The 26,628-nt window shown below is 40.1% G+C and overlaps 1 protein-coding gene across 2 annotated transcripts in view; it reads right to left on the bottom strand.

Annotated features, from left to right (window-relative positions):
• Positions 1-26,628, bottom strand: part of LOC134300842 (uncharacterized) — a 291,233-nt gene that overhangs the window by 120,505 nt on the left and 144,100 nt on the right. The window contains exons 8-14 of one of the 2 annotated variants that reach the window (XM_062985271.1): positions 23,048-23,131; positions 19,840-19,977; positions 19,665-19,748; positions 19,149-19,316; positions 14,922-15,143; positions 11,859-12,089; positions 7,433-7,663 (exon numbers count right to left, since the gene is read on the bottom strand). In XM_062985271.1, coding sequence (XP_062841341.1) covers positions 7,433-7,663; positions 11,859-12,089; positions 14,922-15,143; positions 19,149-19,316; positions 19,665-19,748; positions 19,840-19,977; positions 23,048-23,131 — 1,158 coding nt within the window. The remainder of the gene's footprint in view (positions 1-7,432; positions 7,664-11,858; positions 12,090-14,921; positions 15,144-19,148; positions 19,317-19,664; positions 19,749-19,839; positions 19,978-23,047; positions 23,132-26,628) is intronic. The other variant, XM_062985272.1, reaches the window with a different exon arrangement.

Here is a 26,628-nt window from a genome sequence, read left to right as displayed (position 1 = left end):
TTACTGATACGCCAGGAATACATTTAACTTAATTAATGATTAGATTTTTAGTGTAACACTAAGCACATGAAACAAATTACTTGTTTTTTTCCCCACCATTCTTACCTAGGGCACCAATAATAATTCAAATAGGATAGAAATAATTCAAGTCTGAAGTCAAGAATGTGAAACAATAATACAGCACTTAAATACACTGATCAGCCATTACATTAAAACCACCTCCTTGTTTCTACACTCACTGTCCATTTTATCAGCTCCACTTACCATATAGAAGCACTTTGTAGTTCTACAATTACTGACTGTAGTCCATCTAATTCTCTACGTACTTTTTTAGCTGCTTTCACCCTGTTCTTCAATGGTCAGGACCCCCACAGGACCATTAAAGAGTAGGTATTATTTAGGTGGTGGATCATTCTCAGCACTGCAGTGACCCTGACATGGTGGTGGTGTGTTAGTGTGTGTTATGCTGGTATGAGTGGATCAGACACAGCAGCGCTGCAGAAGTTTTTAAATACTGTGTCCACTCATTGTCCACTCTATTAGACACTCCTACCTAGTTGTTCTACCTTGTAGATGTAAAGTCAGAGACGATCGCTCATCAATTGCTGCAGTTTGAGTTGGTCATCTTCTAGACCTTCATCAGTGGTCACAGGACGCTGCCCATGGGCTAGATATTTTTGGTTGGTGGACTATTCTCAGTCCACCAGTGACAGTGAGGTGTTTAAAAACTCCATCAGCATTGCCGTGTCTGATCCACTCGTACCAGCACAACACACACTAACACACCACCACCATGTCAGTGTCACTGCAGTGCTGAGAATGATCCACCATCTAAATAATACCTGCTCTGTGGTCCTGGGAGAGTCCGGACCACTGAAGAACAGCATGAAAGGGGGCTAACAAAGCATGCAGAGAAACAGACGGACTACAGTCAGTAATTGTAGAACTACAAAGTGCTTCTATATGGTAAGTGCAGCTAATAAAAATGGACAGTGAGTGTAGAAACAAGGAAGTGGTTTTAATGTTATGGCTGATCAGTGTATTAATAAATATAAACTCTTCAGGTGAATAAATCTAAAATAATTACAATAAAAAAATGGAAACAGACCCAAAAAGGCACTCGGGCACTGAGCTACTAAAATACAAATCCTTCAACATTAGCAGGAGAATCTCATACTCTCATAACTCATTACTAAAAGTAATAAAAAATAAAACACTGTCATTCCTCAAATCACTCTTTCAGAGCACACAAATAAAAACCTAATTTAATAAAAATTGCATTCCACCTCCAGTTCGACCTTGTACACTGCAGTTACATTTATATAAATTAAATTCGGCGATCTGAAAAAAAATCATTCATTTGTTGCCAGACATTGTAATCATTTTCAAAAAAGACGTAAAAGAAACATCAGCCAGGCTTTTTCAATTAATCTGTCTGAGGGCTTTTATTATTTATTTTTAACTCAAGACGTTTTGCACAAAGCATTTACATTCAACAACTTCTCTTAATTATTATGAAGCTACGGAGTTAAATGTTCATGGTGTGCAAATGCACTACGAAACAAAGCAATAAAACATCCAATTACCACCTGTAAGTACTTGCATGAAACCTTCATTCATTCGCTCACTCATTCACTGAGTCAGTTTTACCACCTGTTTATCCTATTCAGGGTCACGGTGGGTTTAATTCAATGTGCGAATAGTAGAAAACACTCCAAACAGGTTGCCAGTCCATTACAGAGCAAACACACACATAGCTAGCAAGACTTTTTTATCTCCAATTAATCTGACTGCATGTGGACTGTGGGGGAAAAACAGAGCACCCGAAGGAAACCCACACAGAGACGAAGAAAAGACCCAGAAAGCTCCATCTGGGAATCGAACCCAGAACATTTTTGCCACCGTGCCACCAATATTACTAGAAATACCTAAATAAATACACAAAATAATAAATACAGAGAGACAGACAGACAGATAGATAGACAGACAGACAGAAAAATATATAGACAGACAGACATATAGATAGATGACAGACAAACAGACAAATAAATAGACAGACCGACAGATAGACAGACAGCTAGATAGACAGATAGACAGTCTGATAGATATACAGTCTGATAGATAGATAGATAGATAGATAGATAGATAGATAGATAGACAGACAGACAGACAGACAGACAGACAGACAGACAGACAGACAGACAGGCAGGAGGGCAGGAGGGCAGACAGACAAATAGATGGATGGATGGATGGATGGATTGTATATAGATAGATAGATAGATAGATAGATAGATAGATAGATAGATAGACAGACAGACAGACAGACAGACAGACATACAGACAGACAGACAGACAGACAGGCAGGCAGGCAGACAGATATATGGATAGATAGTTGGATATATGGATGGTGGATAGATAGATAGATAGATAGATAGATAGATAGATAGATAGATAGATAGATAGATAGATAGATAGATAGATAGATAGATAGATACAGTGTATCACAAAAGTGAGTACACCCCTCACATTTCTGCAAATATTTCATTATATCTTTTCATGGGACAACACTATAGACATGAAACTTGGATATAACTTAGAGTAGTCAGTGTACAGCTTGTATAGCAGCGTAGATTTACTGTCTTCTGAAAATAACTCAACACACAGCCATTAATGTCTAAATAGCTGGCAACATAAGTGAGTACACCCCACAGTGAACATGTCCAAATTGTGCCCAAATGTGTCGTTGTCCCTCCCTGGTGTCATGTGTCAAGGTCCCAGGTGTAAATGGGGAGCAGGGCTGTTAAATTTGGTGTTTTGGGTACAATTCTCTCATACTGGCCACTGGATATTCAACATGGCACCTCATGGCAAAGAACTCTCTGAGGATGTAAGAAATAGAATTGTTGCTCTCCACAAAGATGGCCTGGGCTATAAGAAGATTGCTAACACCCTGAAACTGAGCTACAGCATGGTGGCCAAGGTCATACAGCGGTTTTCCAGGACAGGTTCCACTCGGAACAGGCTTCGCCAGGGTCGACCAAAGAAGTTGAGTCCACGTGTTCGGCGTCATATCCAGAGGTTGGCTTTAAAAAATAGACACATGAGTGCTGCCAGCATTGCTGCAGAGGTTGAAGACGTGGGAGGTCAGCCTGTCAGTGCTCAGACCATACGCCGCACACTGCATCAACTCAGTCTGCATGGTCGTCATCCCAGAAGGAAGCTGACGCACAAGAAAGCCCGCAAACAGTTTGCTGAAGACAAGCAGTCCAAGAACATGGATTACTGGAATGCCCTGTGGTCTGACGAGACCAAGATAAACTTGTTTGGCTCAGATGGTGTCCAGCATGTGTGGCGGCGCCCTGGTGAGAAGTACCAAGACAACTGTATCTTGCCTACAGTCAAGCATGGTGGTGGTAGCATCATGGTCTTGGGCTGCATGAGTGTTGCTGGCACTGGGGAGCTGCAGTTCATTGAGGGAAACATGAATTCCAACATGTACTGTGACATTCTGAAACAGAGCATGATCCCCTCCCTTCGAAAACTGGGCCTCATGGCAGTTTTCCAACAGGATAACGACCCCAAACACAACCTCCAAGATGACAACTGCCTTGCTGAGGAAGCTGAAGGTAAAGGTGATGGACTAAACCCAATTGAGCACCTGTGGCGCATCCTCAAGTGGAAGGTGGAGGAGTTCAAGGTGTCTAACATCCACCAGCTCCGTGATGTCATCATGGAGGAGTGGAAGAGGATTCCAGTAGCAACCTGTGCAGCTCTGGTGAATTCCATGCCCAGGAGGGTTAAGGCAGTGCTGGATAATAATGGTGGTCACACAAAATATTGACACTTTGGGCACAATTTGGACATGTTCACTGTGGGGTGTACTCACTTATGTTGCCAGCTATTTAGACATTAATGGCTGTGTGTTGAGTTATTTTCAGAAGACAGTAAATCTACACTGCTATACAAGTTGTACACTGACTACTCTAAGTTATATCCAAGTTTCATGTCTATAGTGTTGTCCCATGAAAAGATATAATAAAATATTTGCAGAAATGTGAGGGGTGTACTCACTTTTGTGATACACTGTAGATAGATAGATAGATAGATAGATAGATAGATAGACAGACAGACAAATAGATAGGCAGATAGACAGACAGACAGACAGACAGATAGATAAATGGATAGATGGATGGATGGTGGATAGATAGATAGATAGATAGATAGATAGATAGATAGATAGATAGATAGATAGATAGATAGATAGATAGATAGATAGATAGATAGATAGATAGATAGAAAGACAGACAGACAGACAGACAGACAGACAGACAGACAGATAGTTGGATAGATGGATGTAGATGGATGGATGGATGGATGGATGGAAGGACGGACGGACGGACGGACGGACGGACAGACAGATAGATAGATAGTTGGTAAGATAGATAAATATTTGGATAGATAGACAGACAGGCAGACAGTTGAATAGATGGATAGATAGATAGATAGATAGATAGATAGATAGATAGATAGATAGATAGATAGATAGATAGATAGATAGATAGATAGATAGATAGATAGATAGATAGATAGGCAGATAAACAGACAGACAGATAGATGGATAGATGGATAGATGGATGGATGGTGGATAGATAGATAGATAGATAGATAGATAGATAGATAGATAGATAGATAGATAGATAGATAGATAGATAGATAGATAGATAGATAGATAGATAGATAGACAGACAGACAGTTGGATAGATGGATGGTAGATAGATAGACGGACGGACGGACGGACAGATAGATAGATAGTTGGTAAGATAGATAAATATTTGGATAGATAGACAGACAGGCAGACAGTTGAATAGATAGATAGATAGATAGATAGATAGATAGATAGATAGATAGATAGATAGATAGATAGATAGATAGATAGATAGATAGATAGATAGATAGATAGATAGACAGACAGACGGATAGATGGATAGATGAATAGATGGATGGATGGTGGATAGATAGATAGATAGATAGATAGATAGATAGATAGATAGATAGATAGATAGATAGATAGATAGATAGATAGATAGATAGATAGATAGATAGATAGACGGACAGACAGACAGACAGACAGATAGATAGTTGGTAAGATAGATAAATATTTGGATAGATAGACAGACAGGCAGACAGTTGAATAGATAGATAGATTATAGATAGATAGATAGATAGATAGATAGATAGATAGATAGATAGATAGATAGATAGATAGATAGATAGATAGATAGATAGATAGATAGACAGACAGACAGACAGATAGATGGATAGATGAATAGATGGATGGATGGTGGATAGATAGATAGATAGATAGATAGATAGATAGATAGATAGATAGATAGATAGATAGATAGATAGATAGATAGATAGACGGACAGACAGACAGACAGATAGATAGTTGGTAAGATAGATAAATATTTGGATAGATAGACAGACAGGCAGACAGTTGAATAGATAGATAGATGATAGATAGATAGATAGATAGATAGATAGATAGATAGATAGATAGATAGATAGATAGATAGATAGATAGATGATAGATAGATAGATAGATAGATAGATAGATAGATAGATAGATAGATAGATGATAGATAGATAGATAGATAGATAGATAGATAGATAGATAGATAGATAGATAGATAGATAGATAGATAGATAGATAGATAGATAGATAGATAGACAGACACAGGGAGAAACTAGAACCCGGAGGAACTGCCTTATACTGTCTTTTTGCCATGTTTGACACTTGCTAAAACCAGGAGTGCAATCTGTATTACAGTTAACATCAAGTGTCACATGGTCATCCATCCTCCTTATTTTGAACCGGTGTTTATGATTGATCAGAGCTGGTATTACTTTTCCTGTCATGTTTTCTTTACAGCTATGACATGATGTTAGACTTTTTCTGACAGGTCTTAAATATATTGCTCGAAATAAATTAAAGGAACACGGATCTCGAAGGTTGAAAGATTTATACAAGTTGTGTAATCTGTTCAGAATAAATGACAGCGGTCAGCGAAAACCAAATACATCAACCAAAAATCTAAGTGAAATTCCATCACGGCAACTCATAATGTGACTCGGTAGCATGGGCCATAAACATGCCTGTAGGCACTCCTGATGGGCACGCTCCTAATGAGATGCCGGATGGTGTCCTGGGGGATGTCCTTCCAGACCTGGATCAGGGCATCAATGAGCTCCTGGACAGTCTGCGGCACTACTTGGCAGGACTTGATGGACTGATACACAACTTTCCAAATGATCTCAATTAAATTCAAGGTCAGGGAATGTGAGGACCAGTCGATGAATGGCATCCATGCCTTCATCGTTCAGGAACTGCCTACACACTCTGGCCACAAGAGGCTGGGCATTGTTATTTACCAGGAGGAACCCAGGGCTCACTGTACCAGAGTAAAGACTTGACACTGGCTCTAAGGATTTCATTCTGGTACCCAACAGCAGTCAGAGGTTTGTGCAACCCTTCAAGGATATGTCATCCCAGACCATCACTGACTGGTCACACTGGATGATGTTGCAGGCAGCATAACATTCACCAAGACATCTCCAGACTCAGGGTGTCAATGGCGGACCTGCCAACTCAAGTCAAGTCAAATTTATTGGTATAGTGCTTTTTACACTAGACATTTCCAGGACCAACAGACCAAATCTCCTGTTGAGCAAACAGAGGGTGACAGTGTCAAGGAAAAACTCCCTGAGCCCTGAACCAGACTCAGCAGGGACCTTTATTCTCTTTGGTCACCATCCTACTGGTGTTCTCTAGTAAATTCCAATCAAGCTGCACGGTGCAGGGCTGTGAGCACAGGTCCCAGTAGAGGAACATGCACACTAGTAGCCTACTGGAGGTCATTTATACGGCTCTGGCAGTGCTCCTCCTGGTTCTCCTCAAACAAAGGAGCAGAACCCTGCCGCTGGGTTGATGCCCTTCTACGGCCCTGTCCTGCTCTCCTTTGTGTAATGGCCTGTGTCCTGGTATCTCCTCCATGATCTTGAGGGTGTGCTGCAATTTTCTTTGTGCCATCTTGGAGGAGCTAGACTACATGTGCAACCTCAATGGGCTGCAGGTACCACCTCATGCTACCAGTAGTGACAAGGACACTCACTAAACAAAAAACTAGAGAAGTATCAGTCAGGAAGGATAAGGAGAGAGTAATTATCTGTAGTCGCCACCTGCAAAACCATTCCCTTTTTGATAGTTGTCTTGTTGCTGCCTCTCCAGTGTACCTGTTGTCACTTTCCAAGGTCTTTTGTGCTACAAGTAGTACACAGTTTAAGATCTAATGTCCACTCGTATCTAGGATAAAGCTAATTAGCAAATCTGATTAAAGTGGACTCTGAAAGAAAACCCTGAGCTCAGACTGACCTGCTTCTGCTGATTGTCCATTGTAAGCTGTAATTTCTCCATCTCTTTCTCACACTGAAGGTTTGTCTCATCTCGACTCCTCAGAGTATCCAGCGCTGCATGAAGTTCCTCTGTTAGCTGCTCTAGCACCTCCTCAGAGTGCTCTAGCTCGCTTACTTTCTGCTCGTAGCGTGACTCCAGGCAGGATAGTTCCGCTTTTAAATTGCTTATATCTGCCCGCAAGTCCTCTAACTACAATAAAACAATGAAATGTTTATGCAGAATTTAGTACCAGATACAGTGGGGCCAAAAAGTATTTAGTCAGCTACTGATTGTGCAGGTTCTCCTACTTAGAAAGATGAGAGAGGTCTGTAATTTTCATCATAGGTACACTTCAACTATGAGAGACAAAATGAGAAAAAAAAATCCAGGAAATCACATTGTAGGATTTTTAAAGAATTTATTTGTAAATTATGGTGGAAAATAAGTATTTGGTCAATAACAAAAGTTCAACTCAATACTTTGTAACATAACCTTTGTTGGCAATGACAGAGGTCAAATGTTTCCTGTAAGTCTTCACCAGGTTTGCACACACTGTAGCTGGTATTTTGGCCCGTTCCTCCATGCAGATCTCCTCTAGAGCAGTGATGTTTTGGGGCTGTCGCTGGGCAACACGGACTTTCAACTCCCTCCACAAATTTTCTATGGGGTTGAGGTCTGGAGACTGGCTAGGCCACTCCAGGACCTTGAAATGCTTTTTACGGAGCCACTCCTTCGTTGCCCGAGCGGTGTGTTTGGGATCATTGTCATGCTGGAAGACCCAGCCACGTTCCATCTTCAATGCTCTCACTGATGGAAGGAGGTTTTGGCTTAAAATCTCACGATACATGGCCCCGTTCATTCTTCCCTTAACACGGATCAGTCGTCCTGTCCCCTTTGCAGAAAAACAGCCCCAAAGCATGATGTTTCCACCCCCATGCTTCACAGTAGGTATGGTGTTCTTGGGATGCAACTCAGCATTCTTCTTCCTCCAAACACGACAAGTTGAGTTTTTACCAAAAAGTTCCATTTTGGTTTCATCTGACCACATGATATTCTCCCAATCCTCTTCTGGATCATCCATATGCTCTCTGGCAAACTTCAGACGGGCCTGGACATGTACTGGCTTAAGCAGGGGGACACGCCTGGCACTGCAGGATTTGAGTCCCTCTCGGCGTAGTGTGTTACTGATGGTAGCCTTTTTTACTTTGGTCCCAGTTCTCTGCAGGTCATTCATCAGGTCCCTCCGTGTAGTTCTGGGATTTTGGCTCACCGTTCTCATGATCACTTTGACCCCACGGGATGAGATCTTGCGTGGGGCCCCAGATCGAGGGAGATTATCAATGGTCTTGTATGTCTTCCATTTTCTTACAATTGCTCCCACAGTTGATTTATTCACACCAACCTGCTTGCCTATTGTAGATTCACTCTTCCCAGCCTGGTGCAGGTCTACAATTTTCTTCCTGGTGTCCTTCGACAGCTCTTTGGTCTTGGCCATGGTTGAGTTTGGAGTCTGACTGTTCGAGGCTGTGGACAGGTGTCTTTTATGCAGATAACGAGGTCAAAGAGGTGCCATTAATACAGGTAACGAGTGGAGGACAGAAGAGCTTCTTAAAGAAGAAGTTACAGGTCTGTGAGAGCCAGAAATCTTGCTTGTTTGTTATTGACCAAATACTTATTTTTCACCATAATTTACAAATAAATTCTTTAAAAATCCTACAATGTGATTTCCTGGATTTCATAGTTGAAATGTACCCATGATGAAAATTACAGACCTCGCTCATCTTTCTAAGTAGGAGAACTTGCACAATCAGTGGCTGACTAAATACTTTTTGGCCCCACTGTATATAGTACAAGAACAGGGTTTTAATAAAACTACATTAATACATATTTAAAAAAAACACCTTAAATCACATGTATTCATAAAAGGCATTTATCTGCAATTATATCATAATGCTGCACAACCACAGGGTGCGAAAAATTTCCTGTAACGACACGAGTGATGTGCACAACTATGAAGTAGTGCCGTCTATGCTTACTTAAATACACTGAAGTGCCATAAAAACTGGTACAACAGAGGACTGTAGCAGCTGGTGGTGGCTCCATAATGGTATGAGGTTTGATTAGCTGGCATTCCATGGGCTGTGTGCATATCCTTTCTGATGAGTTACATTCATCACCAAATTTGCCAAATTTTGCTTAGAGAAACACTCATCTGAGTTTGGGGTTTTGCCATTCCCACCTAAGTCAACATTATCAAACACAGGAATCCTACACCTCAAAATACAACAGAATTGTGGACCGTCCTGCGGGAAGTATGGTGTTCATTGCGTACAGAATATTTCCCCAAGCTTGTGGAGTCCATGCCCTGTATAAGACTGGTGTACCAGTTTTTCTGGCTCTTCAGTGTATATTACTTACTTAGCATCTTCATAGTATTAGATAATTTCCTGAGGCTTGTTTACTAGAAACTCATTATAATCAAATGCTGCCCAAACTGTTTCTAAAACTTTGGTCATGACAAAGGTTCGAGTTGGAGTAGTGAATTCTTCAGCCCTGTAATTATCGAGCTAGTCTTGTGGTATTAAAACCACAAAAATAACCACAAAGCTGGAATTCATGGCTGGGCTGCCAATCATAAATGTTTTGTATTGAAGGATTTAAGGTCGCTGCACGCAAACGCATTCAAAGACTACATAATGAGAAACTTGTTGGATCTGTCAAACAAGCACTAATCTTTGGTAAAAGCTTTTGAAGTGAAGGTTTTGGAAATAACCCCCTCCTCTGAAATGATTTATACCAGGGCTACTTTTCCTAAATGTTAATTATTGTGTTTATTGTATTATTTATTGTATTATTCATGCCTGGAAGACACGACTTATGTTATAAAATGTGTTATTGTGTTTCCTTTGGAGGACGTGTTAATTTCTCACATTTAGAAGCATTTCGAATATTAACCAAACATTCTGAAATGTTTCGCATTAGACTGTGTATGTGTGAATTTTTCTCAGATTTCATCTTTTGTTCCGTCTTTAATTTATTATGAATGAATGAACTGAACACTTTATTTTGAACTTTATAAATAATTACATACAAATATTATTTCGAAAAACTACTTCATCTTATAAGTTTGGCTGCTCTACAACAGAAGGGAAGTGGATGATATAGGACTGTATGTGAATATAGACTAGTACGAGAAAATTCTCGAGGCATCTGCTGAGAGAAAAGAGAATTACAGTCTTGGAAGGCAGGAAATAATACAGCCAAACGCAAGGCTGGCAGCAATATCATGCAAATATGAGTGAAAAAAGATTTAAACTACTTTAGAAAGTTAACGTAAAAGGTGATAAAAATGACATTGCTAAGAAAAGTCATGAAAAGAGGGTCCTGGAATTTGAATGTCTAAAATCGCTGGCATTTCTGGATCTAAGTATGTGAAACAGGCGTAGCACTTTTAGTATGATGGTTTACTAATGGTTATAGAATGCCTTTGTCATATACAGTATATATATATGAATACGAATCCTTTATTGTCATTGCACATTGTACTTGTACATTTGCACAACAAAATTGGAATACAACCCCCCCCTCTCGGTGCAAGAAAAAACAGCAAACAATAAAAGTACTATATACAAATATAAATATAAAAATATAAAAATATAAAACAGTACTTAAACAAAACAGAAGCAGAACTGAAGCTATTGCACATGTCCTATTCAAATTAAATTAAAAGTTGCACATTTAAGTCCCATTTAAAGTGAAATAAGTGAAATTGCACAATACCCATTGAATGATGCATGTTGTGTCACATGTTTGTGTTTAACAGAGCTATGGCCCTGTTGTAAAAACTGTCTCTTAGTCTATTAGTCCTTGTTTTCAATTGCCTGTACCGTCTACCCGAGGGCAGCAGTTCGAACATGCGGTAACCTGGGTGTGTAATGTCTTTTTTAATTTTGTGTGCCCTCCTGAGACAGCGGGTGCTGTAGAGCTCCTTCAGTGATGGGAGAGGGTGCCCAGACATTGTATGATGCCCCTGGAGCAGACAGGGTTAAGGGCCTTGCTCAAGGGCTCAACAGTGAACCCACAATCTTCAGATTGCTGGCCCAAAGCTCTGCCCACAAGGTTACCACTGTTATGACTCCATCCCTTTGTGCTACATAGTGTGTAACTATATCAATGGTATTGCACTAATTAGGCATACTACTGTATTTAGTGCAACAGAATGCAGTTCGTAATCAAGCCTTCTAGAAGCATGGATTGACATAATATTTAAAAGAGTTTGGTCCCACTCTAGAAGACTTTACTTAAGTTCTCATTCACCTTCAGGCCATCCCTAACATGTTTCTCTGGCCATTTAATCTAGTCAGAGATAGTCTAACCATGTAAGATTAACACTGCTTTCACTCACCTGTTTGCTTGAAATCTGTGCCTCTTCCTCACGTCTCTGGATCTGAACTTGCAGTTGCTGGACCTTCTCCATGGCCGCCATGTATTTCTTTTTAAAGATATCCACCGCTGACTGATGGTTTTGAGCCAAGGTCCTGCTCTTCTTTAACTCATCCTGGCTCTCCTCCAACTGCTGGTTTAGAAGCTTTATCTCACGGTCACACTTCTGCAGTAACTCCTCATACTCCGTTACCTAAAGGTCAAACAAACACACAGATCACCTTGAGTTTGGTCCAGGAGTTGGACTGTGCCATTTTAATACAATAACAGTATTTAACTGGGAGGCTTTTTCAGGACATGGCAGACAAAAGCAAATGTTTATGTTTTTATTAATTGATTTTGAGCTACGTAGGCTGTTTGAAGACATAATGCACATTGAAAATAATTATGGAATTTTATTTAACACTTTTGACCAATATACAGTATATGCTCATTGAGTACTTTATTAGGTCTGACGTCATCTCAAATGGACTGAAGACCAGTGGAAACGTTTGCTGTGGAACGATGAGTCTACAATACACATTGAGTTCTTTGTACCACCAAAAGCCCAATACTGTCATGGTATGGGTTGCATTAGCATATACACTATATTGTCAAAGGTATTTACTCACCCATCCAAATCATTGAATTTAGGTGTTCCAATCACTTCCATGGCCACAGGTGTATAAAACCAAACACCTAGGCATGCAGCGTGGTACCGTGATAGGATGCCACCTGTGCAACAAGTCCAGTTGTGAAATTTCCTCGCTACTAAATATTCCACAGTCAACTGTCAGTGCTATTACAACAAAGTGGAAGCAATTGGGGATGACAGAAACTCAGCCACGAAGTGGTAGGCCACGTGACTTTCTGCAGAGTCAATCGCTACAGACCTCCAAACTTTATGTGGCCTTCAGATTAGCTCAAGAACAGTGTGTAGAGCTTCATGGAATGGGTTTCCATGGCCGAGCAGCTGCATCCAAGCCTTACATCACCGAGCGCAATGCAAAACGTCGGATGCAGTGGTGTAAGTGAATACTTTTGGCAATATAGGGTATGTAAAGGTATGACCTCTTGTCCTGTATGCTATTTTGTCCATGGCTATTTTAACAAGACATCAGCAGGCTACACAATCTACAAATTTTACAGCATGCAGTGTGGCTTCCTAGACTGCTTGACTGGCCAGCCCGCAGTCAAGCTATGTCTCCTTTTGAAAATGTTTCCCGCAGCATTAAGAGGAGAATCATAAAATGGCAACCAAGCAGCTAAAGTCTTGTATTAGGCAAACTTGCAAAACTGCAACAATTAGTACCATTAGTTCCCAAATAATGAAAAAGTGTAATTAATAGAAAAGGTGATGGAACAAAGCAGGCATCTGTCTCTACTTTATGACTGAATGTGTTGGAGGCATCAAATTCCACAAAATGTAATTTATTTGCTCAGTAAAAACATCAGAAATGTTTTATTTTGTACGTTTGTCAGTTAATTAAAGATTAAAAAAGAAAGATTATTTATTTTATAATAATAATAATTAATATTATTATTAATAATAACTTATTATTATTATTATTATTATTTTTTTTTTTTTAATTATTAATTTATTTATTATTAATATTGTTTTTTCATTTTACAAAATGTCCCAACTTTTCCAGAAAAGGCCCTAAACTGTTAGCATTACTTTATGTGAAAAAAGCATGGTCCATAATAAAACTGTTATTTTGGGGATTTATTAGTGTATATTGACTGGCCTGCATAAAGCTAAACCCCATACAACACCTTTGAGATGAATTAGAACACACTGTAAGTCATTTGGTGCCCAATGTTACAGTAACATTAGGACAGTGGTAGCCTAATGGGTTGAGCTGTGTGTTACGAAGTCGAAAGTTGTTGGTTTCAAATCCCGGCCACTGTTGGGCCCTGGAGCAAGTTTAACCCTCTCGGCTACAGAGGCGCCATACATTGGCTGCCCCTAGCATCCAAACAAGCTGGGATAGGCAGAAAAGCAAGGTCCATAATAAAACTGTTATTTTTGGGATTTAGAGTGTATATTGACTGACCTGCATAGAACTAAACTCCATACAACACCTTTGAGATTGACTGGAACACAGTTATAAGCCAGTTTGTGCCCTAATGTGGTAGCCTAATAAGTAGAGCTATGGATTACCAAGTAAAGGTTTTTGGTTTTGAGTCTAAGCTCTGCCATGCAGCCACTGTTGGGCCTATGGACAAGCTTAACCCTCTAGACTCCAGGGGCGCCATACATTCACTGCCCTGCGCTCTGACCCCAGTTTCCGAACTTTCAAAGCTGAGATAGGCAGAAAAAGCATATCTGTACCCATGTTCACTACTATATACAGAACTTCTCATACTGACCCAGCCAGACCTAATAAAGATATATGCGCCGTGCCAAGCTGCTGGACAGCCCGAATACACAAACATTCACGATTAAGGCATATTTGATTCAAAGACAATCACAGTGATCAAACGTTCAACTGTCTAATTTCCTTTCTAATATAATTTGGAATATTTTACATTCCGGTCGGCTTCGGCCAAAGCTCTGTTTTCATGACCTCCCAGTCTAATGCTATTACATCATTATCAGTGAAATGTTTTCATGGTTTTAAAGAGCTTTTTTTCTCCTCTCTGTCTCTTTGATGAATGACTTAAAAAGTACATAATGGCTTTGATATGCTCCTCTTGTGACTGTAATAAAGAACCTGTGATTATAATGGCAATTTCCATTGGCTTATTAACAGAGAGGGGCGTGCGGCTGACCTTGGAGCTGCTATGTCAAATTTGCCTGTCTTTTTTATCTTTATGCTCTTTATCGCAGCAGCATAATGAACAACAGCAATCAGTTACATGGAAAGAACTGGCATACTAACATAAAATAAATAAATAAAAAGCGTGAAACTCTTCAAATGAACCTTAGCCCGTCAGTGCAAGACCACCTGCAGTTATACAAATAAGTGGGAGTACAAGCAAAAAGATAACCAGATACACCTCACCCACCAAGTTACAGTGGACGGTTTGCTGAACGGCGTACCTGGTGCTGAGCGAGCCGCTGAGCATTCTGGGTTTCTTTAAGCTTTTCTTCGAGTTCAGGGAGGATCTGTGTATGCTGTACGTTCTGCTCCTGAAGATGCTGGATCTGGTTTTGCAGAAGCAGGTTTCTTTGTGCCCAGCGCTCTGCATCTGTGTTGTAGCCAAGCCTGGAAGCGGTAAGTTCCTCCTGCAGCAGCTGCACGCGCTCAGTTTGTCGTTTTAGCTGGACACAGAACACTGAGATTGAGATCTGAGATGCACTGATGAGCTGAAATTAACCAGACTGATGAGTATTATAATTCAGATATATTAAACTTTAAAAAATACATTATTAAAAGCACAGAAGAGACAACTGGTGCTTGAAAATGTAATAAATATTGTTCTTAGGTGAGCAACATCTGGTTCTCTGGCCTTGTTCTTGTGACTGGACCTCTCCTCTGCTTCACCTACAGCTGCACATTTCAGAAGCTTTGCTATTTTATATTTATTGTATATTTACGCATTTTTCCTAATTTCCCAATTACCCGATAGCATTTCATGTCCTTTACTGCTGCTGACCTCCACACCCCCATGACACGTATGCAGTAGCCGAACAGCTTCCTTTTTTTACCTGTACTGTTCAGGTGCCATCAATCAGTCAGAAGAGGAATCACTTTTTGCACCCCCATTCTCACATGAGCCAATCACTGTCTGTATATCATGATAAGTACAAATCTTGGTGTTGTAATTGACTATGCTGGAGCTGGATTAATATACACCGATCAGCCATCAGCCACCTCCTTGTTTCTACACTCACTGTCCATTTTATCAGCTCCACTTACCATATAGAAGCACCTTGTATTCAATTACTTCAATTGCCTACTGTAGTCCACCTGTTTCTCTGCATGATTTGTTAGCCCCCTTTCATGCTGTTCTTCAATGGTCAGGACCTCCACAGAGTAGGTATTATTTGGGTGGTGGATCATTCTTAGCACTGCAGTGACTGACATGGTGGTGGTGTGTTAGTGTGTGTTGTGCTGGTATGAGTGGATAAGACACAGCAATGCGGATGGAGTTTTTAAACAACTCACTGTCACTGCTGGACTGAGAATAGTTCACCAACCAAAGACATCCAGCCAATAGAGCCCCGTGGGCAGCGACCTGTGACCACGGATGAAGGTCTCGAACATGACCAACTCAAACAGCAGCAATAGATGAGCGATCGTCTCTGACTTTACATCTACAAGGTGGACCAACTAGGTAGGAGTGTCTAATAGAGTGGACAGTGAGTGGACACGGTGTTTAAAAACTTCAGCAGCATTGCTGTGTCTGATCCACTCATACCAGCACAACACACACTAACACACCACCACCATGTCAGTGTCACTTCAGTTCTGAAAAACATCCACCACCTAAATAATACCTGCTCTGTAGTGGTCCTGTGGGGGTGAACTTTATTGTCATTCAGACTATACAGCTAGGAGTACACAGCTGAACGAGATTGCGTTTCCCAAGCTCCAATGTGCAGAATATAAAACAAAAAAAAGAGAATATACAAGACAAAATGTACATTAAGTTTTAAAAAAAGATATACATTAAGTGGAAAAAAAAAAAAAACACTATTGCACATACATTGTAAACAGACATAAAATACACGTTAAGTAAAGTAAAAAATATATACACACTAAGTAGGAAATATTGCACATAATTTGCATGAGGTACCAGTGTAATAAATAAATAAAATGCCTGGTGTTAAACACTTAAGTTATTGCACAGAATATAATAGAAGAGTAGCAGCATGATGTAGGTATTTAAATCTTAATAAATAAATGTGGTTAGAAAGTCCGTAAGTGTGAGCAGGTATGTTGTGTGTGCTGTTATAGTGAGTTGAGTAATCTGGTGGCTTGTGGAAAAAAGAAGGACATTGAAGAACAGCATGAAAGGGGGATAACAAAGCAGGTAGAGAAACAGATGGACTACAGTCAGTAATTGTAGAACTACAAAGTGCTTCTATATGGTAAGTGGAGCTGATAAAATGGACAGTGAGTGTAGAAACAAGGAGGTGGTTTTAATGTTATGGCTGCTCAGTGTAGGTTGTTTTCTTTTAATCATTAAAATTCTTGGTCTTGGTAAATGCAATTAGGTCTGGTCTTGGCTGGTACTGGTCTTGATGGTTAAATTTTTTTGTATTTGTCTTGAGTCTTGTCTTTTTCCTGAACTTGTCCATTACAATTCTTGCTCTTGTCTTGGTCTACATTGATATGGATATTTGTCCTGTTATTAGCTGGTTAGTGTTTTGGTTTTGTCCTGAACTTGTCCATTCAAATTCTTGGTCGTATTTTGGTCTAGGTTTATATGGGTATTAGTCTTGGGTGGTCTTCGTCAGTATGGGAATTATTCGGTATGGTTTGTTAGAATATTGAACATATTTCTATCTGGGATGACACTGTGGCTCAGTGGGTAGCACTGTTGATTCACAGCAAGAAGATCATGGGTTCGATTCCCAATACAATGACCAAAGGTATACCTCGCCCGCTGTTGAGATTGTGGGGTGAACCTGTTATGCTTAGGGAATAGCGTGGAAGCCGTCGTCACTGGAAACTTTGCATGTATAAACATCTATTTAACTAATTTCATGTTGAGTTTAAACACAGGTTTAGTGAGCCTAGCGGTTAAGGTACTGCTACTGTTGGGCCCTTGAGCAAGGCCCCTTAACCCTCAATTGCTTAGACAATACACTGTCACAGTACTGTAAGTCGCTTTGGATAAAAAGCGTCTGCTAAATGCCAAAAATGTAAATGTAACGAGTAGGGATGTCTGATCCGATCTCAAAGATCGGAATTGGGCCCGATCAAGGCATTTTTTAACTGATCGGTATCGGCTTTACTAAGACCGATCCTAAGCCGATCCTTCGAGAGTCCAACAGCGAAGTGTAATGTCTGCAATGCGAGCGTTTCACGAGGCGGTAGGAGCAGAGCTGCGTTCATTACTGTAGAATTTTACTATTTACATGGTGTGTGAGTCAAGGATCACTCCGGTTTAAAAAACAATAACTTTTAATCCGAGTATGAAAACTTCAGGACCATAACATACAGCTTTTACGAGTTTACGTGTTACAAGACTGAACGACGTCTCAGTATCAAGCGCTCTGATTGGCGTAGTTATGTAACCGAGCGTCGTAGTGATGCACTCGCTTAATAAAGAAATAAATACACGGTATATTCACAAATTGTCGGGAGCATAACACTTATTAACTTCTTCTGTTACGGTACCGAATAGCGGACAGCTAGAGTCGTCGCGTTAGCCAAGCACGCTATTCCATGCACTATGGAAGCCCCAAAGAGTCAAAACACACTCACTTCGCGTAGAAACGTCCATCAAACCATTGTCACAATACAACCACAGAAAAGTTTGTTACAGTTACAACACGCATACAAGTACGGTGGCTCATAAGAAACAAACCAGATGTCATTTAACCAAACTATCTACAATTACTACCAATTTGATACGGCACCTAAAAAATAAACACTCAACAGAATACAGCGAGTTTATTATTATATGATGAGAAGAGGAACCGGCTGTCTGCTAACACGGCAGAGATGCTGATTTTCCTCAAAAAGAACCTTCACTTCATTTCGAGTGCTCTAGTTTTACTACTACAATGCTGCACTAAGTTTGTTTACTTTTATTTTGTAAAAATAAAAGAACATTAAGCAATAGCTTGGATGCAGGCAATTTTTTTCCTACAGCACTGCAGAGCTATTCAGTTAGACATATACATTGGATTAATTTGAACAACTGTAATGTACTTGAAGTGTGCACTGTGTGAACAGTATTATCTAGTTCTTATCTAGACAATATCTAGAAAATACAAGTATCGGTTTGAGACTCGGTATCAGATCGGGATCAAAATTAATGATCGGGATCGGGAACCAAAAAACGTGATCGGGACATCCCTAGTAATGAGGCGGGTGCAATACTGGGCGCAAGGGTATACTGGTATAATGGACAGGGCACCAATCTATCGCATAGCCGATTATGTCTTTGTGGAGGCCTGGTCCGAAGATAGCCTAGCTGAGTTTGGAACCCGGATGTCAGCGATGGAAGGCCAACGTAATAGAAAAAAGTGCTTAAGCAACACATCTGGCCCTTCGAGAGCTATAACGTAACAGAGCAAAAAACTAAATTTGGGGTACCAACTTAGTGGGGTATCGAGTGCTGATTGTTGATCTGAGCACTGAATGCTAACCTGTTGTTCTGTGAGACGTAGCTGATTCTGAAGCCGATGCGCCGTCTGCCGCTCGTGGTCCAGCTGGGTGTCTCCGTGGCGACATGCCTCGCTTAGCTGCCGAAGGTGGACCTGCTGCCTCTTCACCTTCTCATTAAGCCTGCTGACCTCAGCCTCCTGCAGCCCGAGCTACACACACATGCGCACAAACACACACACACTCAGAGTGCTGCAATACACCACAGTTCAACATCATCTGTATTCATAGCCTGGCTAAATATTGAAAATTATTCCACGCCTTCCAAACACACACTCATGCATTTTTCATGAGCGGGTAAACAGGCGGGTGGCAATGAGCTGCTGGGGGGTCAGAGGGGCACGCGCCTCCTCCTCTGAACACCTCCTAGAAGACCTACTCAGCCTTTTATATGAGCAGAAAGAATATAATAGGAGCAAAACTGCATAGAAAGTCAAACTACACTCTCGGTCTTACTAGACACCCATATGCTTAAAGACCCGAATTTACTCCTCACTTACCTCCTCTTGTGCTCCCTGGTACTTCTCAGCTGAAACACGGAGCTCTGCCTTTAGCTGCCAGATCACCTCATTATGGTTAGCTACCTGGAAACAACAAGCATCGGAAATCAGCCTCATCCCCTCCTTGTGATATTCCAGTGGTATATTTAGTTCAGACATGGCGCCTCTAGCCAACCTCTCTCTGGGCGGTTTGGTGTTTCTCCGTGATCGTGGCGAGTTCCAGCTCCAGTTTCCTCTTCTCGCTGGTAACTCTGTGGAACTCCTCGGATTTCTCTCTCACCTGGACCTCCAGCTCCTTCTGGCTTTGGATGCACTACATATAGCACAAACGTGATTATGATTAGGATTATTGCCTCCTTTCAGGCTGATTCGTCTGTGAATCCCATTTGGGTTTAATTCCCAGGTGGAACAGTGTCCGCATTGGTTTCCTCCAGGTGCTCCAGGTTCCTCCCACAGTCCAAAGACATGCAGTCAGGTTAAGTGGAGTTTCTAAAATTGCCCTGAACTTGTGTGTGTGTATGTGTTTGCCCTGTGATGGACTGGCGACCTGTCCTAGACGTTTCCTACCCTTTGCCCAGTGAATTGTACCCACTGCGAGCCTCAGTAGGATAAAGCTGTGGTAAAACAGACAACGAATGAATGAATAAACATGACAAAATCTTAAAAAATCAAAAATTAAAGCTTAGCTATAGTGTATTTGATAATAGATGGGATAATAAATTATGGGACGTGCAAACACATTCCTTGCGAATTCTTAAAGTGTAATAAAGGCATAAGTGTCAACTGACCTATTGGGACTTGTTAGGCAGGTCAAAAATTTTCATTAGAAATGTAATTAGGCAGCTCAGGTGGCGCAGCGGTAAAAACACATGCTAGCACACCAGAGCTGGGACCTTGAATACATCGTATCGAGTCTCAGCTCTGCCTACCGGCTGGGCTGAGCAACCACGTGGACAACAATTGGCCTGTTGTTCATACAGGGGTGGGGTATTGAGCCGGATAGGGACTCTCTCATGACTGATGCAATTACGACCTCTGCTGGCTGACTGATGGTGCCTGCACAGAGTCGAGGAATAATGTGTTGATCAGGGTGTGTCTTTCCATACACAAAAAAGCTAATCCACATATGAACTCGCCTTGTGCAGGTGAAAAAATACAGTCGGCTACTGCACACGTGTCGGAGGGGACGTGTGTCAGTTCGCGCTCCTCAGTCGGGGCGGGGGTCAGCACCAGTAAAGAGGAAGCATACAAAAAACAAAAATCTGACTTTTGTACACCATGTACTATCTCTCAAGTGTGCTCTTTACAGCAGCTGACTATGAATCTAAAATCAGAACAAATAAATACCCCAAAAGCAATATACGAGGGTTCTTCAAAAAGTTTCCATACTTCCTTTAACTCTATTTATTAAGAATTTCAAAAACATCATTTTCATCACTTTTCTACAGGCACCTTCCCATGCATTTTTCTTTTTTAATGCCATCAGCAAAAATGTTTTGGTTGAATACGTAGCCACTGATGCAGCGCTGCTTTCACATCATCATCACATGAAAATCTTCTTCCCCTTAAAGCTTCTTTAAGTGTCCAAAAAGGTGTAAATCAGATGGCGCTAAATCCGGACTATAAGCGTCTCTCTCAGTCTCTCAGACACGACCAATCACTACTTGTCCCGCCCTCACAGTTTCCAACTCCACTTACCATATAAAAGCACTTTGTAGTTCTACAATTACTGACTGTAGTCCATCGGTGTGTGCCCCCTTTCATGCTGTTCTTCAATGGTCAGGACTCTCCCAGGACCACTACAGAGCAGGTATTATTTAGGTGGTGGATCATTCTCAGCACTGCAGTGACACTGACATGGTGGTGGTGTGTTAGTGTGTGTTGTGCTGGTATGAGTGGATAAGATACAGCAGCACTGATGGAGTTTTTAAACACCTCACTGTCACTGCTGGATTGAGAATAGTCCACCAAACAAAACTATCCAGCCAACAGCACCCCGTGGGCAGCGTCCTGTGACCACTGATGAAGGTCTAGAAGATGACCAACTCAAACAGCAGCAATAGATGAGCAATTGTCCCTGACTTTACATCTACAAGGTGGACCAACTAGGTATACACTCAACAAAAACGCCAGATCCTAAGACGCTTCATTAAGATTTTATGTGCATTTTTGGAGTAGTTGTGGCTCAACCTGCCACTTTCATCACTGTTCACTGTTCCAAGTTTGCACCATTTGGAAATGTATTTATTTATTTGGGTTTTAATGCCATGTTTAACATGTGTGTCATTTCATGGCAAGATAGGTATTATGATTCTGTCTGCTTATTTTACCTTGTCTTTATTATTCATTAGTATTGCATGGCTGCAAGGGAGGTTAAGAATTTAAAGGTAATTGTGTTCTCCATTTGGAAATAACGACTCTCACTAAGCTTTGGTGGGGTCATAGAGACATCAGACCTTGTGACCCTTTAAGACTTTTTCACTAGATTTCTCTTTCCCAGAATTTCCCTTGATTGTGGAATAGTATCCCTGTAGTAAGTTTAACTGGCTGCTTGATTTTGTTGATGAGATTTAAACTAAATGTCACCTACTGCAGTTGTAGCCTAGCGGTTAAGGTACTGGACTAGTAATCAAAAGGTCACTGGTTCAAGTCCCACCACTGCCAGGTTGCTGCTGTTGGACCCCTGAGTAAGGCCCTTAACCCTTAAAACTGTATAGTGTCACACTACTGTAAGTCTAAATGGCTAAATGCTGAAAATGTAAATGGAAAATGTACTGTCCCAACTTTTTGGACCTAGGTTTGTAATAGTAGGGGACAGTGGTAGCCGAGTGTAATTGACCACTGCGATCTAAAAAAAAAAAGAAATTTTTTTTTATTATAATTTAATAATAATCAATTTAATTATAATTTAATAATCAATAAATGCTTAATAATAATAATAATAATAATAATAATAATTTAAATAAATAAAAACATTTAAAGTAGAATAAATTCTATAAAATTTATAATATAATGATTTATAATAAAATTTGGCCGCCGATAGCACCTCTAAATTTTATTTAATAATCTTACACCATTTAAAATGTAAAAATAATTACAATAATAATAAAAATAATAACAAATGCGTATAAATTATTTTTGTGCACTAAAAGTTGTTTGTCAGTTTAAATCCTGCCTCTGCTATGCAGCTACTGTTGGGTCCTTGAGCGAGACCCTTAACCCTGTTTGCTCCAGGAGCGCCGTACAATGGCTGACCTTGCGCCCTGACCCCAGCTTGCAAACAAGGACCCACTGCTCCACTGGATAAAGAGTGAATGAATGAATAAATGAATGAACAGGTGCATGTACTGATGAGCAGACGGACAGTTAATTTATGAACTTGCCTCGTTTTTCTTCTCAGCCAGCTGATGTTTGGCATCCTGTAGTTGTTTTAGAGCCTCAGAGAGCTTGTTTTCTTTCTTTTGTAACTGTTACAAAATAAATAAATAAATAAATAACAATGAAGTATGTCAGTAATTCTGATAATACACTGATCAGCCATAACATTAAAACCACCTCCTTGTTTCTACACACATTGTCCATTTTATCAGCTCCACTTACCATATAGAAGCACTTTGTAGTTCTACAATTACTGACTGTAGTCCATCTGTTTCTCTGCATGCTTTGTTAGACCCCTTTCATGTTGTTCTGCCATGGTCAGGACCCCCACAGAGCAGGTATTATTTAGGTGGTGGATCATTCTCAGCACTACAGTGACACTGACATGGTGGTGGTGTGTTAGTGTGTGTTGTGCTGGTAGGAGTGGATCAGACACAGCAGCGCTGCTGGAGTTTTTAAACACCTCACTGTCACTGCTGGACTGAGAATAGTCCACCAACCAAAAATGTACAGCCAACAGCTCCCCGTGGGCAGCGTCTTGTGACCACTGATGAAGGTCTAGAAGATGACCAACTCAAACAGCAGCAATAGATGAGCGACCGTCTCTGACTTTACACCTACAAAGTGAACCAACTAGGTAGGAGTGTCTAATAGAGTGGACAGTGAGTGGACATGGTATTTAAAAATCTGATCCACTCATATCAGCACAACACACACTAACACACCACCACCATGTCAGTGTCACTGTAGTGCTGAGAATGATCAATCACCTAACTAATACCTGCTATATGGTGGTTCTGTGGGGGTCCTGACCATTGAAGAACAGGGTGAAAGCAGGTTAAAAAAGTATGTAAAGAAATAGATGGACTACAGTCAGTAATTGTAGAACTACAAAGTGCTTCTATATGGTAAGTGGAGCTGATAAAATGGACAGTGAGTGTAGAAACGAGGTGGTGGTTTTAATGTTATGGCTGATCAGTGTATATTCATTCATTGTCTGTTTTACTATCGGTTTATCCGTTTATTCAGGGTCGCGGTGGGTACAATTCACTGGGCGAAAGTAGAAAACATGCCAGTCCATCACAGGGCAAACACACACACATACACTCATACTTAGGGCAATTTAGTATATCCTGTTACCCTGACTGCATGTCTTAGGACTGTGGGAGAAAACCGGAGCTCCCAGAGGAAACCCACACGGACACTGGGAGAACATGTAAACTACACCTGAGAATCGAACCCAGGATGTCCTTGCTGTGAGGTGACAGTGCTACCCACCGAGCTTCTATTGAAATATAATATAGAATATTTAAAATAATAAAGAAATTATTTTTTATTGATAACCATTTCATGATAATTGAAAACTAAACACAATAAACCAGGAAGCCGAGGCTGTGTGTTTTATTTATTGTTACTGAACGTGTGGGTGCTGCATACTTTAAACAGCCTCTTTATATGCTGCCAGTTCTGCTCGTCTTTCAAGAACATGTTCAATTTTGGGTCGAGCCGAATCCAGTCAGGTTCTGTAAATAAGATATTAGTTTCGAGTCGCGTTCAGAAAGGAACGAAGCGTTTTCAGGGATCTCGCACGATTCCGACAACTCCGCCACCATCCGCAGGCAGCTCTCAAAACCGTCTAAAACGGTCTAAACACAGAAAAATGTGTCCCCCTCGCTCAGCCTTATGGAAAGTGAAAGGTCGTTTGTAACTGTCCGCAGGATTGATGGAGTTAAGATAGCTTCTTGCCCTTCAACCTGCACTCATGAAGAACGGTTTCAAATGACAGAGCAGCTCCGTGCCGGACCGATTCTGCCACTCCTCCCCCCTCGTCGTGCCTGGCCACGGCCACACGAAAGCCTGTCCAGATTTAATTACCCCCGCTTTCTCCTTCATTAAAGGCTAACCTGTCATCCAATACTGCGCGCCAACGTCTGCAATTTGCGCTAATTCCAGCATTTCTGTCTGCTTTTGGCCGCCCGCTCCAAGCTATATTCAGAGAATAATTGCTTTTGTGGCCTATGCAAACACGGTCAGGATCAATCACAACCCGGCCATAAATGTTTTTGTATTGGCCATCTGTCTGGAGCCAATGCCTTCAAAACTGAGGCTAAGCGGAAGGGGCATGAAGCCCGCTCACGACGCCAAACAACACCATTCAGGCTAGATTTCACATCGAATATCCAAGCTGGACGTGTAGAAATGCACTTAAAATGCCAGGTGAGAAATTAAAAAGCCAAGAATGCTTATACATTTATAAATTAGTTATGTAAAAGCCACTTCTAATTATTGAGTTTAGGAGGTTTTGACTACAACCACTGCTAGCAGGTGTATAAAATCAATTATATAAAATGAATTTATGCTTCCAGTTTTGTGGCAACAAAATATTTAATGATTTTAATATCTATTAATACTTTATGAGCATACTGTTATGTCTTACGGTTGTGATGGTTTCTTACTCGTGCTATATTTCAGCACAGATTCACCGCAGTAAAACATTTGCTCTGCTCATAAAGCAACACTTTTTTGTGCATGTGCGTGTGTGATAAATATCGGATGTGTTTGACAGTAGCTCGATTTGTTTGTTGGCTGACTTCATATCGCACTTATTCCCTCTGTTCTCTGTTCTCTTTACGTTTTAGTGACTGAACGTCAGTTGGGATCGTCTCTGTCAGTGCATGAAGGGGGAACACACGGGAGAAACACACGGGAGAAACGCCTACTGGAAGTACTGATTGATTTTAAAAATACCTCCTTCCTTTATTTCTGTCCGTAATGCTATTCTTTTTACCCACCAGCTCCTGTATGACAGCTACACTGAGACAGACCAGGCTGAGATACGTGTCTGTTTGGTGTGACGTTTCTAGGATAGATAATCATCAACCCTTTTTTTGTAATTATTATTATTTTTTTATTCTTTATTCTGTTCCATTCCTATTGTATTACTTTTTTATTATAATTTTTTACAATTTATATTGATTTGCATTTATTTATTTATTTTTTGCTAACTTCTTTTTTTATTTTTAAATTTGTTATTTATGTACATTTTAAAGTTATGTAAATTTGTTAATGCTATTTATTTATATTTTTATTTATGCTTTAGTGAGCTTTAATGATTTATTTTTTTCATTCTATTTTATTATTTATTATTATTATTATTATTTGTAGTTTTCTTAATTTTCATGTATTTTTTTTCTTTTTTCCAGATTTTTAATTTTAAAACTTTTATTCTTTAAATTTATTTTTTATGTAAATTTGTTAATGTTATTTATTTATGCTACAGTTAGCTTTATTATTATTTTTTTAAATTCTTTATTCCTTCCATTTTTCATTTTTTTACTATTCTTAATTTTCATTCTTTTTTCTTTTTATGTTTTATTTTCAAATTTGTTATTTTTGTAAATTCTAAAGTTATGTAAATTTGTTTTTTATTTATTTATTTATTTATTTATTCATGCTATTAATGGATTTAATTATTGGTTAATTATTTTTCTTTCATTCTTTAATTCCTTTTTTTATCTTTGTCAATAGTTTTTTACTTTACTCTAAATTTTAATTCATTTTTCTTTTCTTCCTGATTTTTTACTTT

The sequence above is a fragment of the Trichomycterus rosablanca genome, chromosome 23 (genome assembly GCF_030014385.1).
Source record: "Trichomycterus rosablanca isolate fTriRos1 chromosome 23, fTriRos1.hap1, whole genome shotgun sequence".
Classification (NCBI taxonomy): domain Eukaryota; kingdom Metazoa; phylum Chordata; class Actinopteri; order Siluriformes; family Trichomycteridae; genus Trichomycterus; species Trichomycterus rosablanca.
The sequence above is the reverse complement of the archived record's forward strand: the minus strand, read 5'-3'. Positions and strand labels throughout refer to the sequence as shown.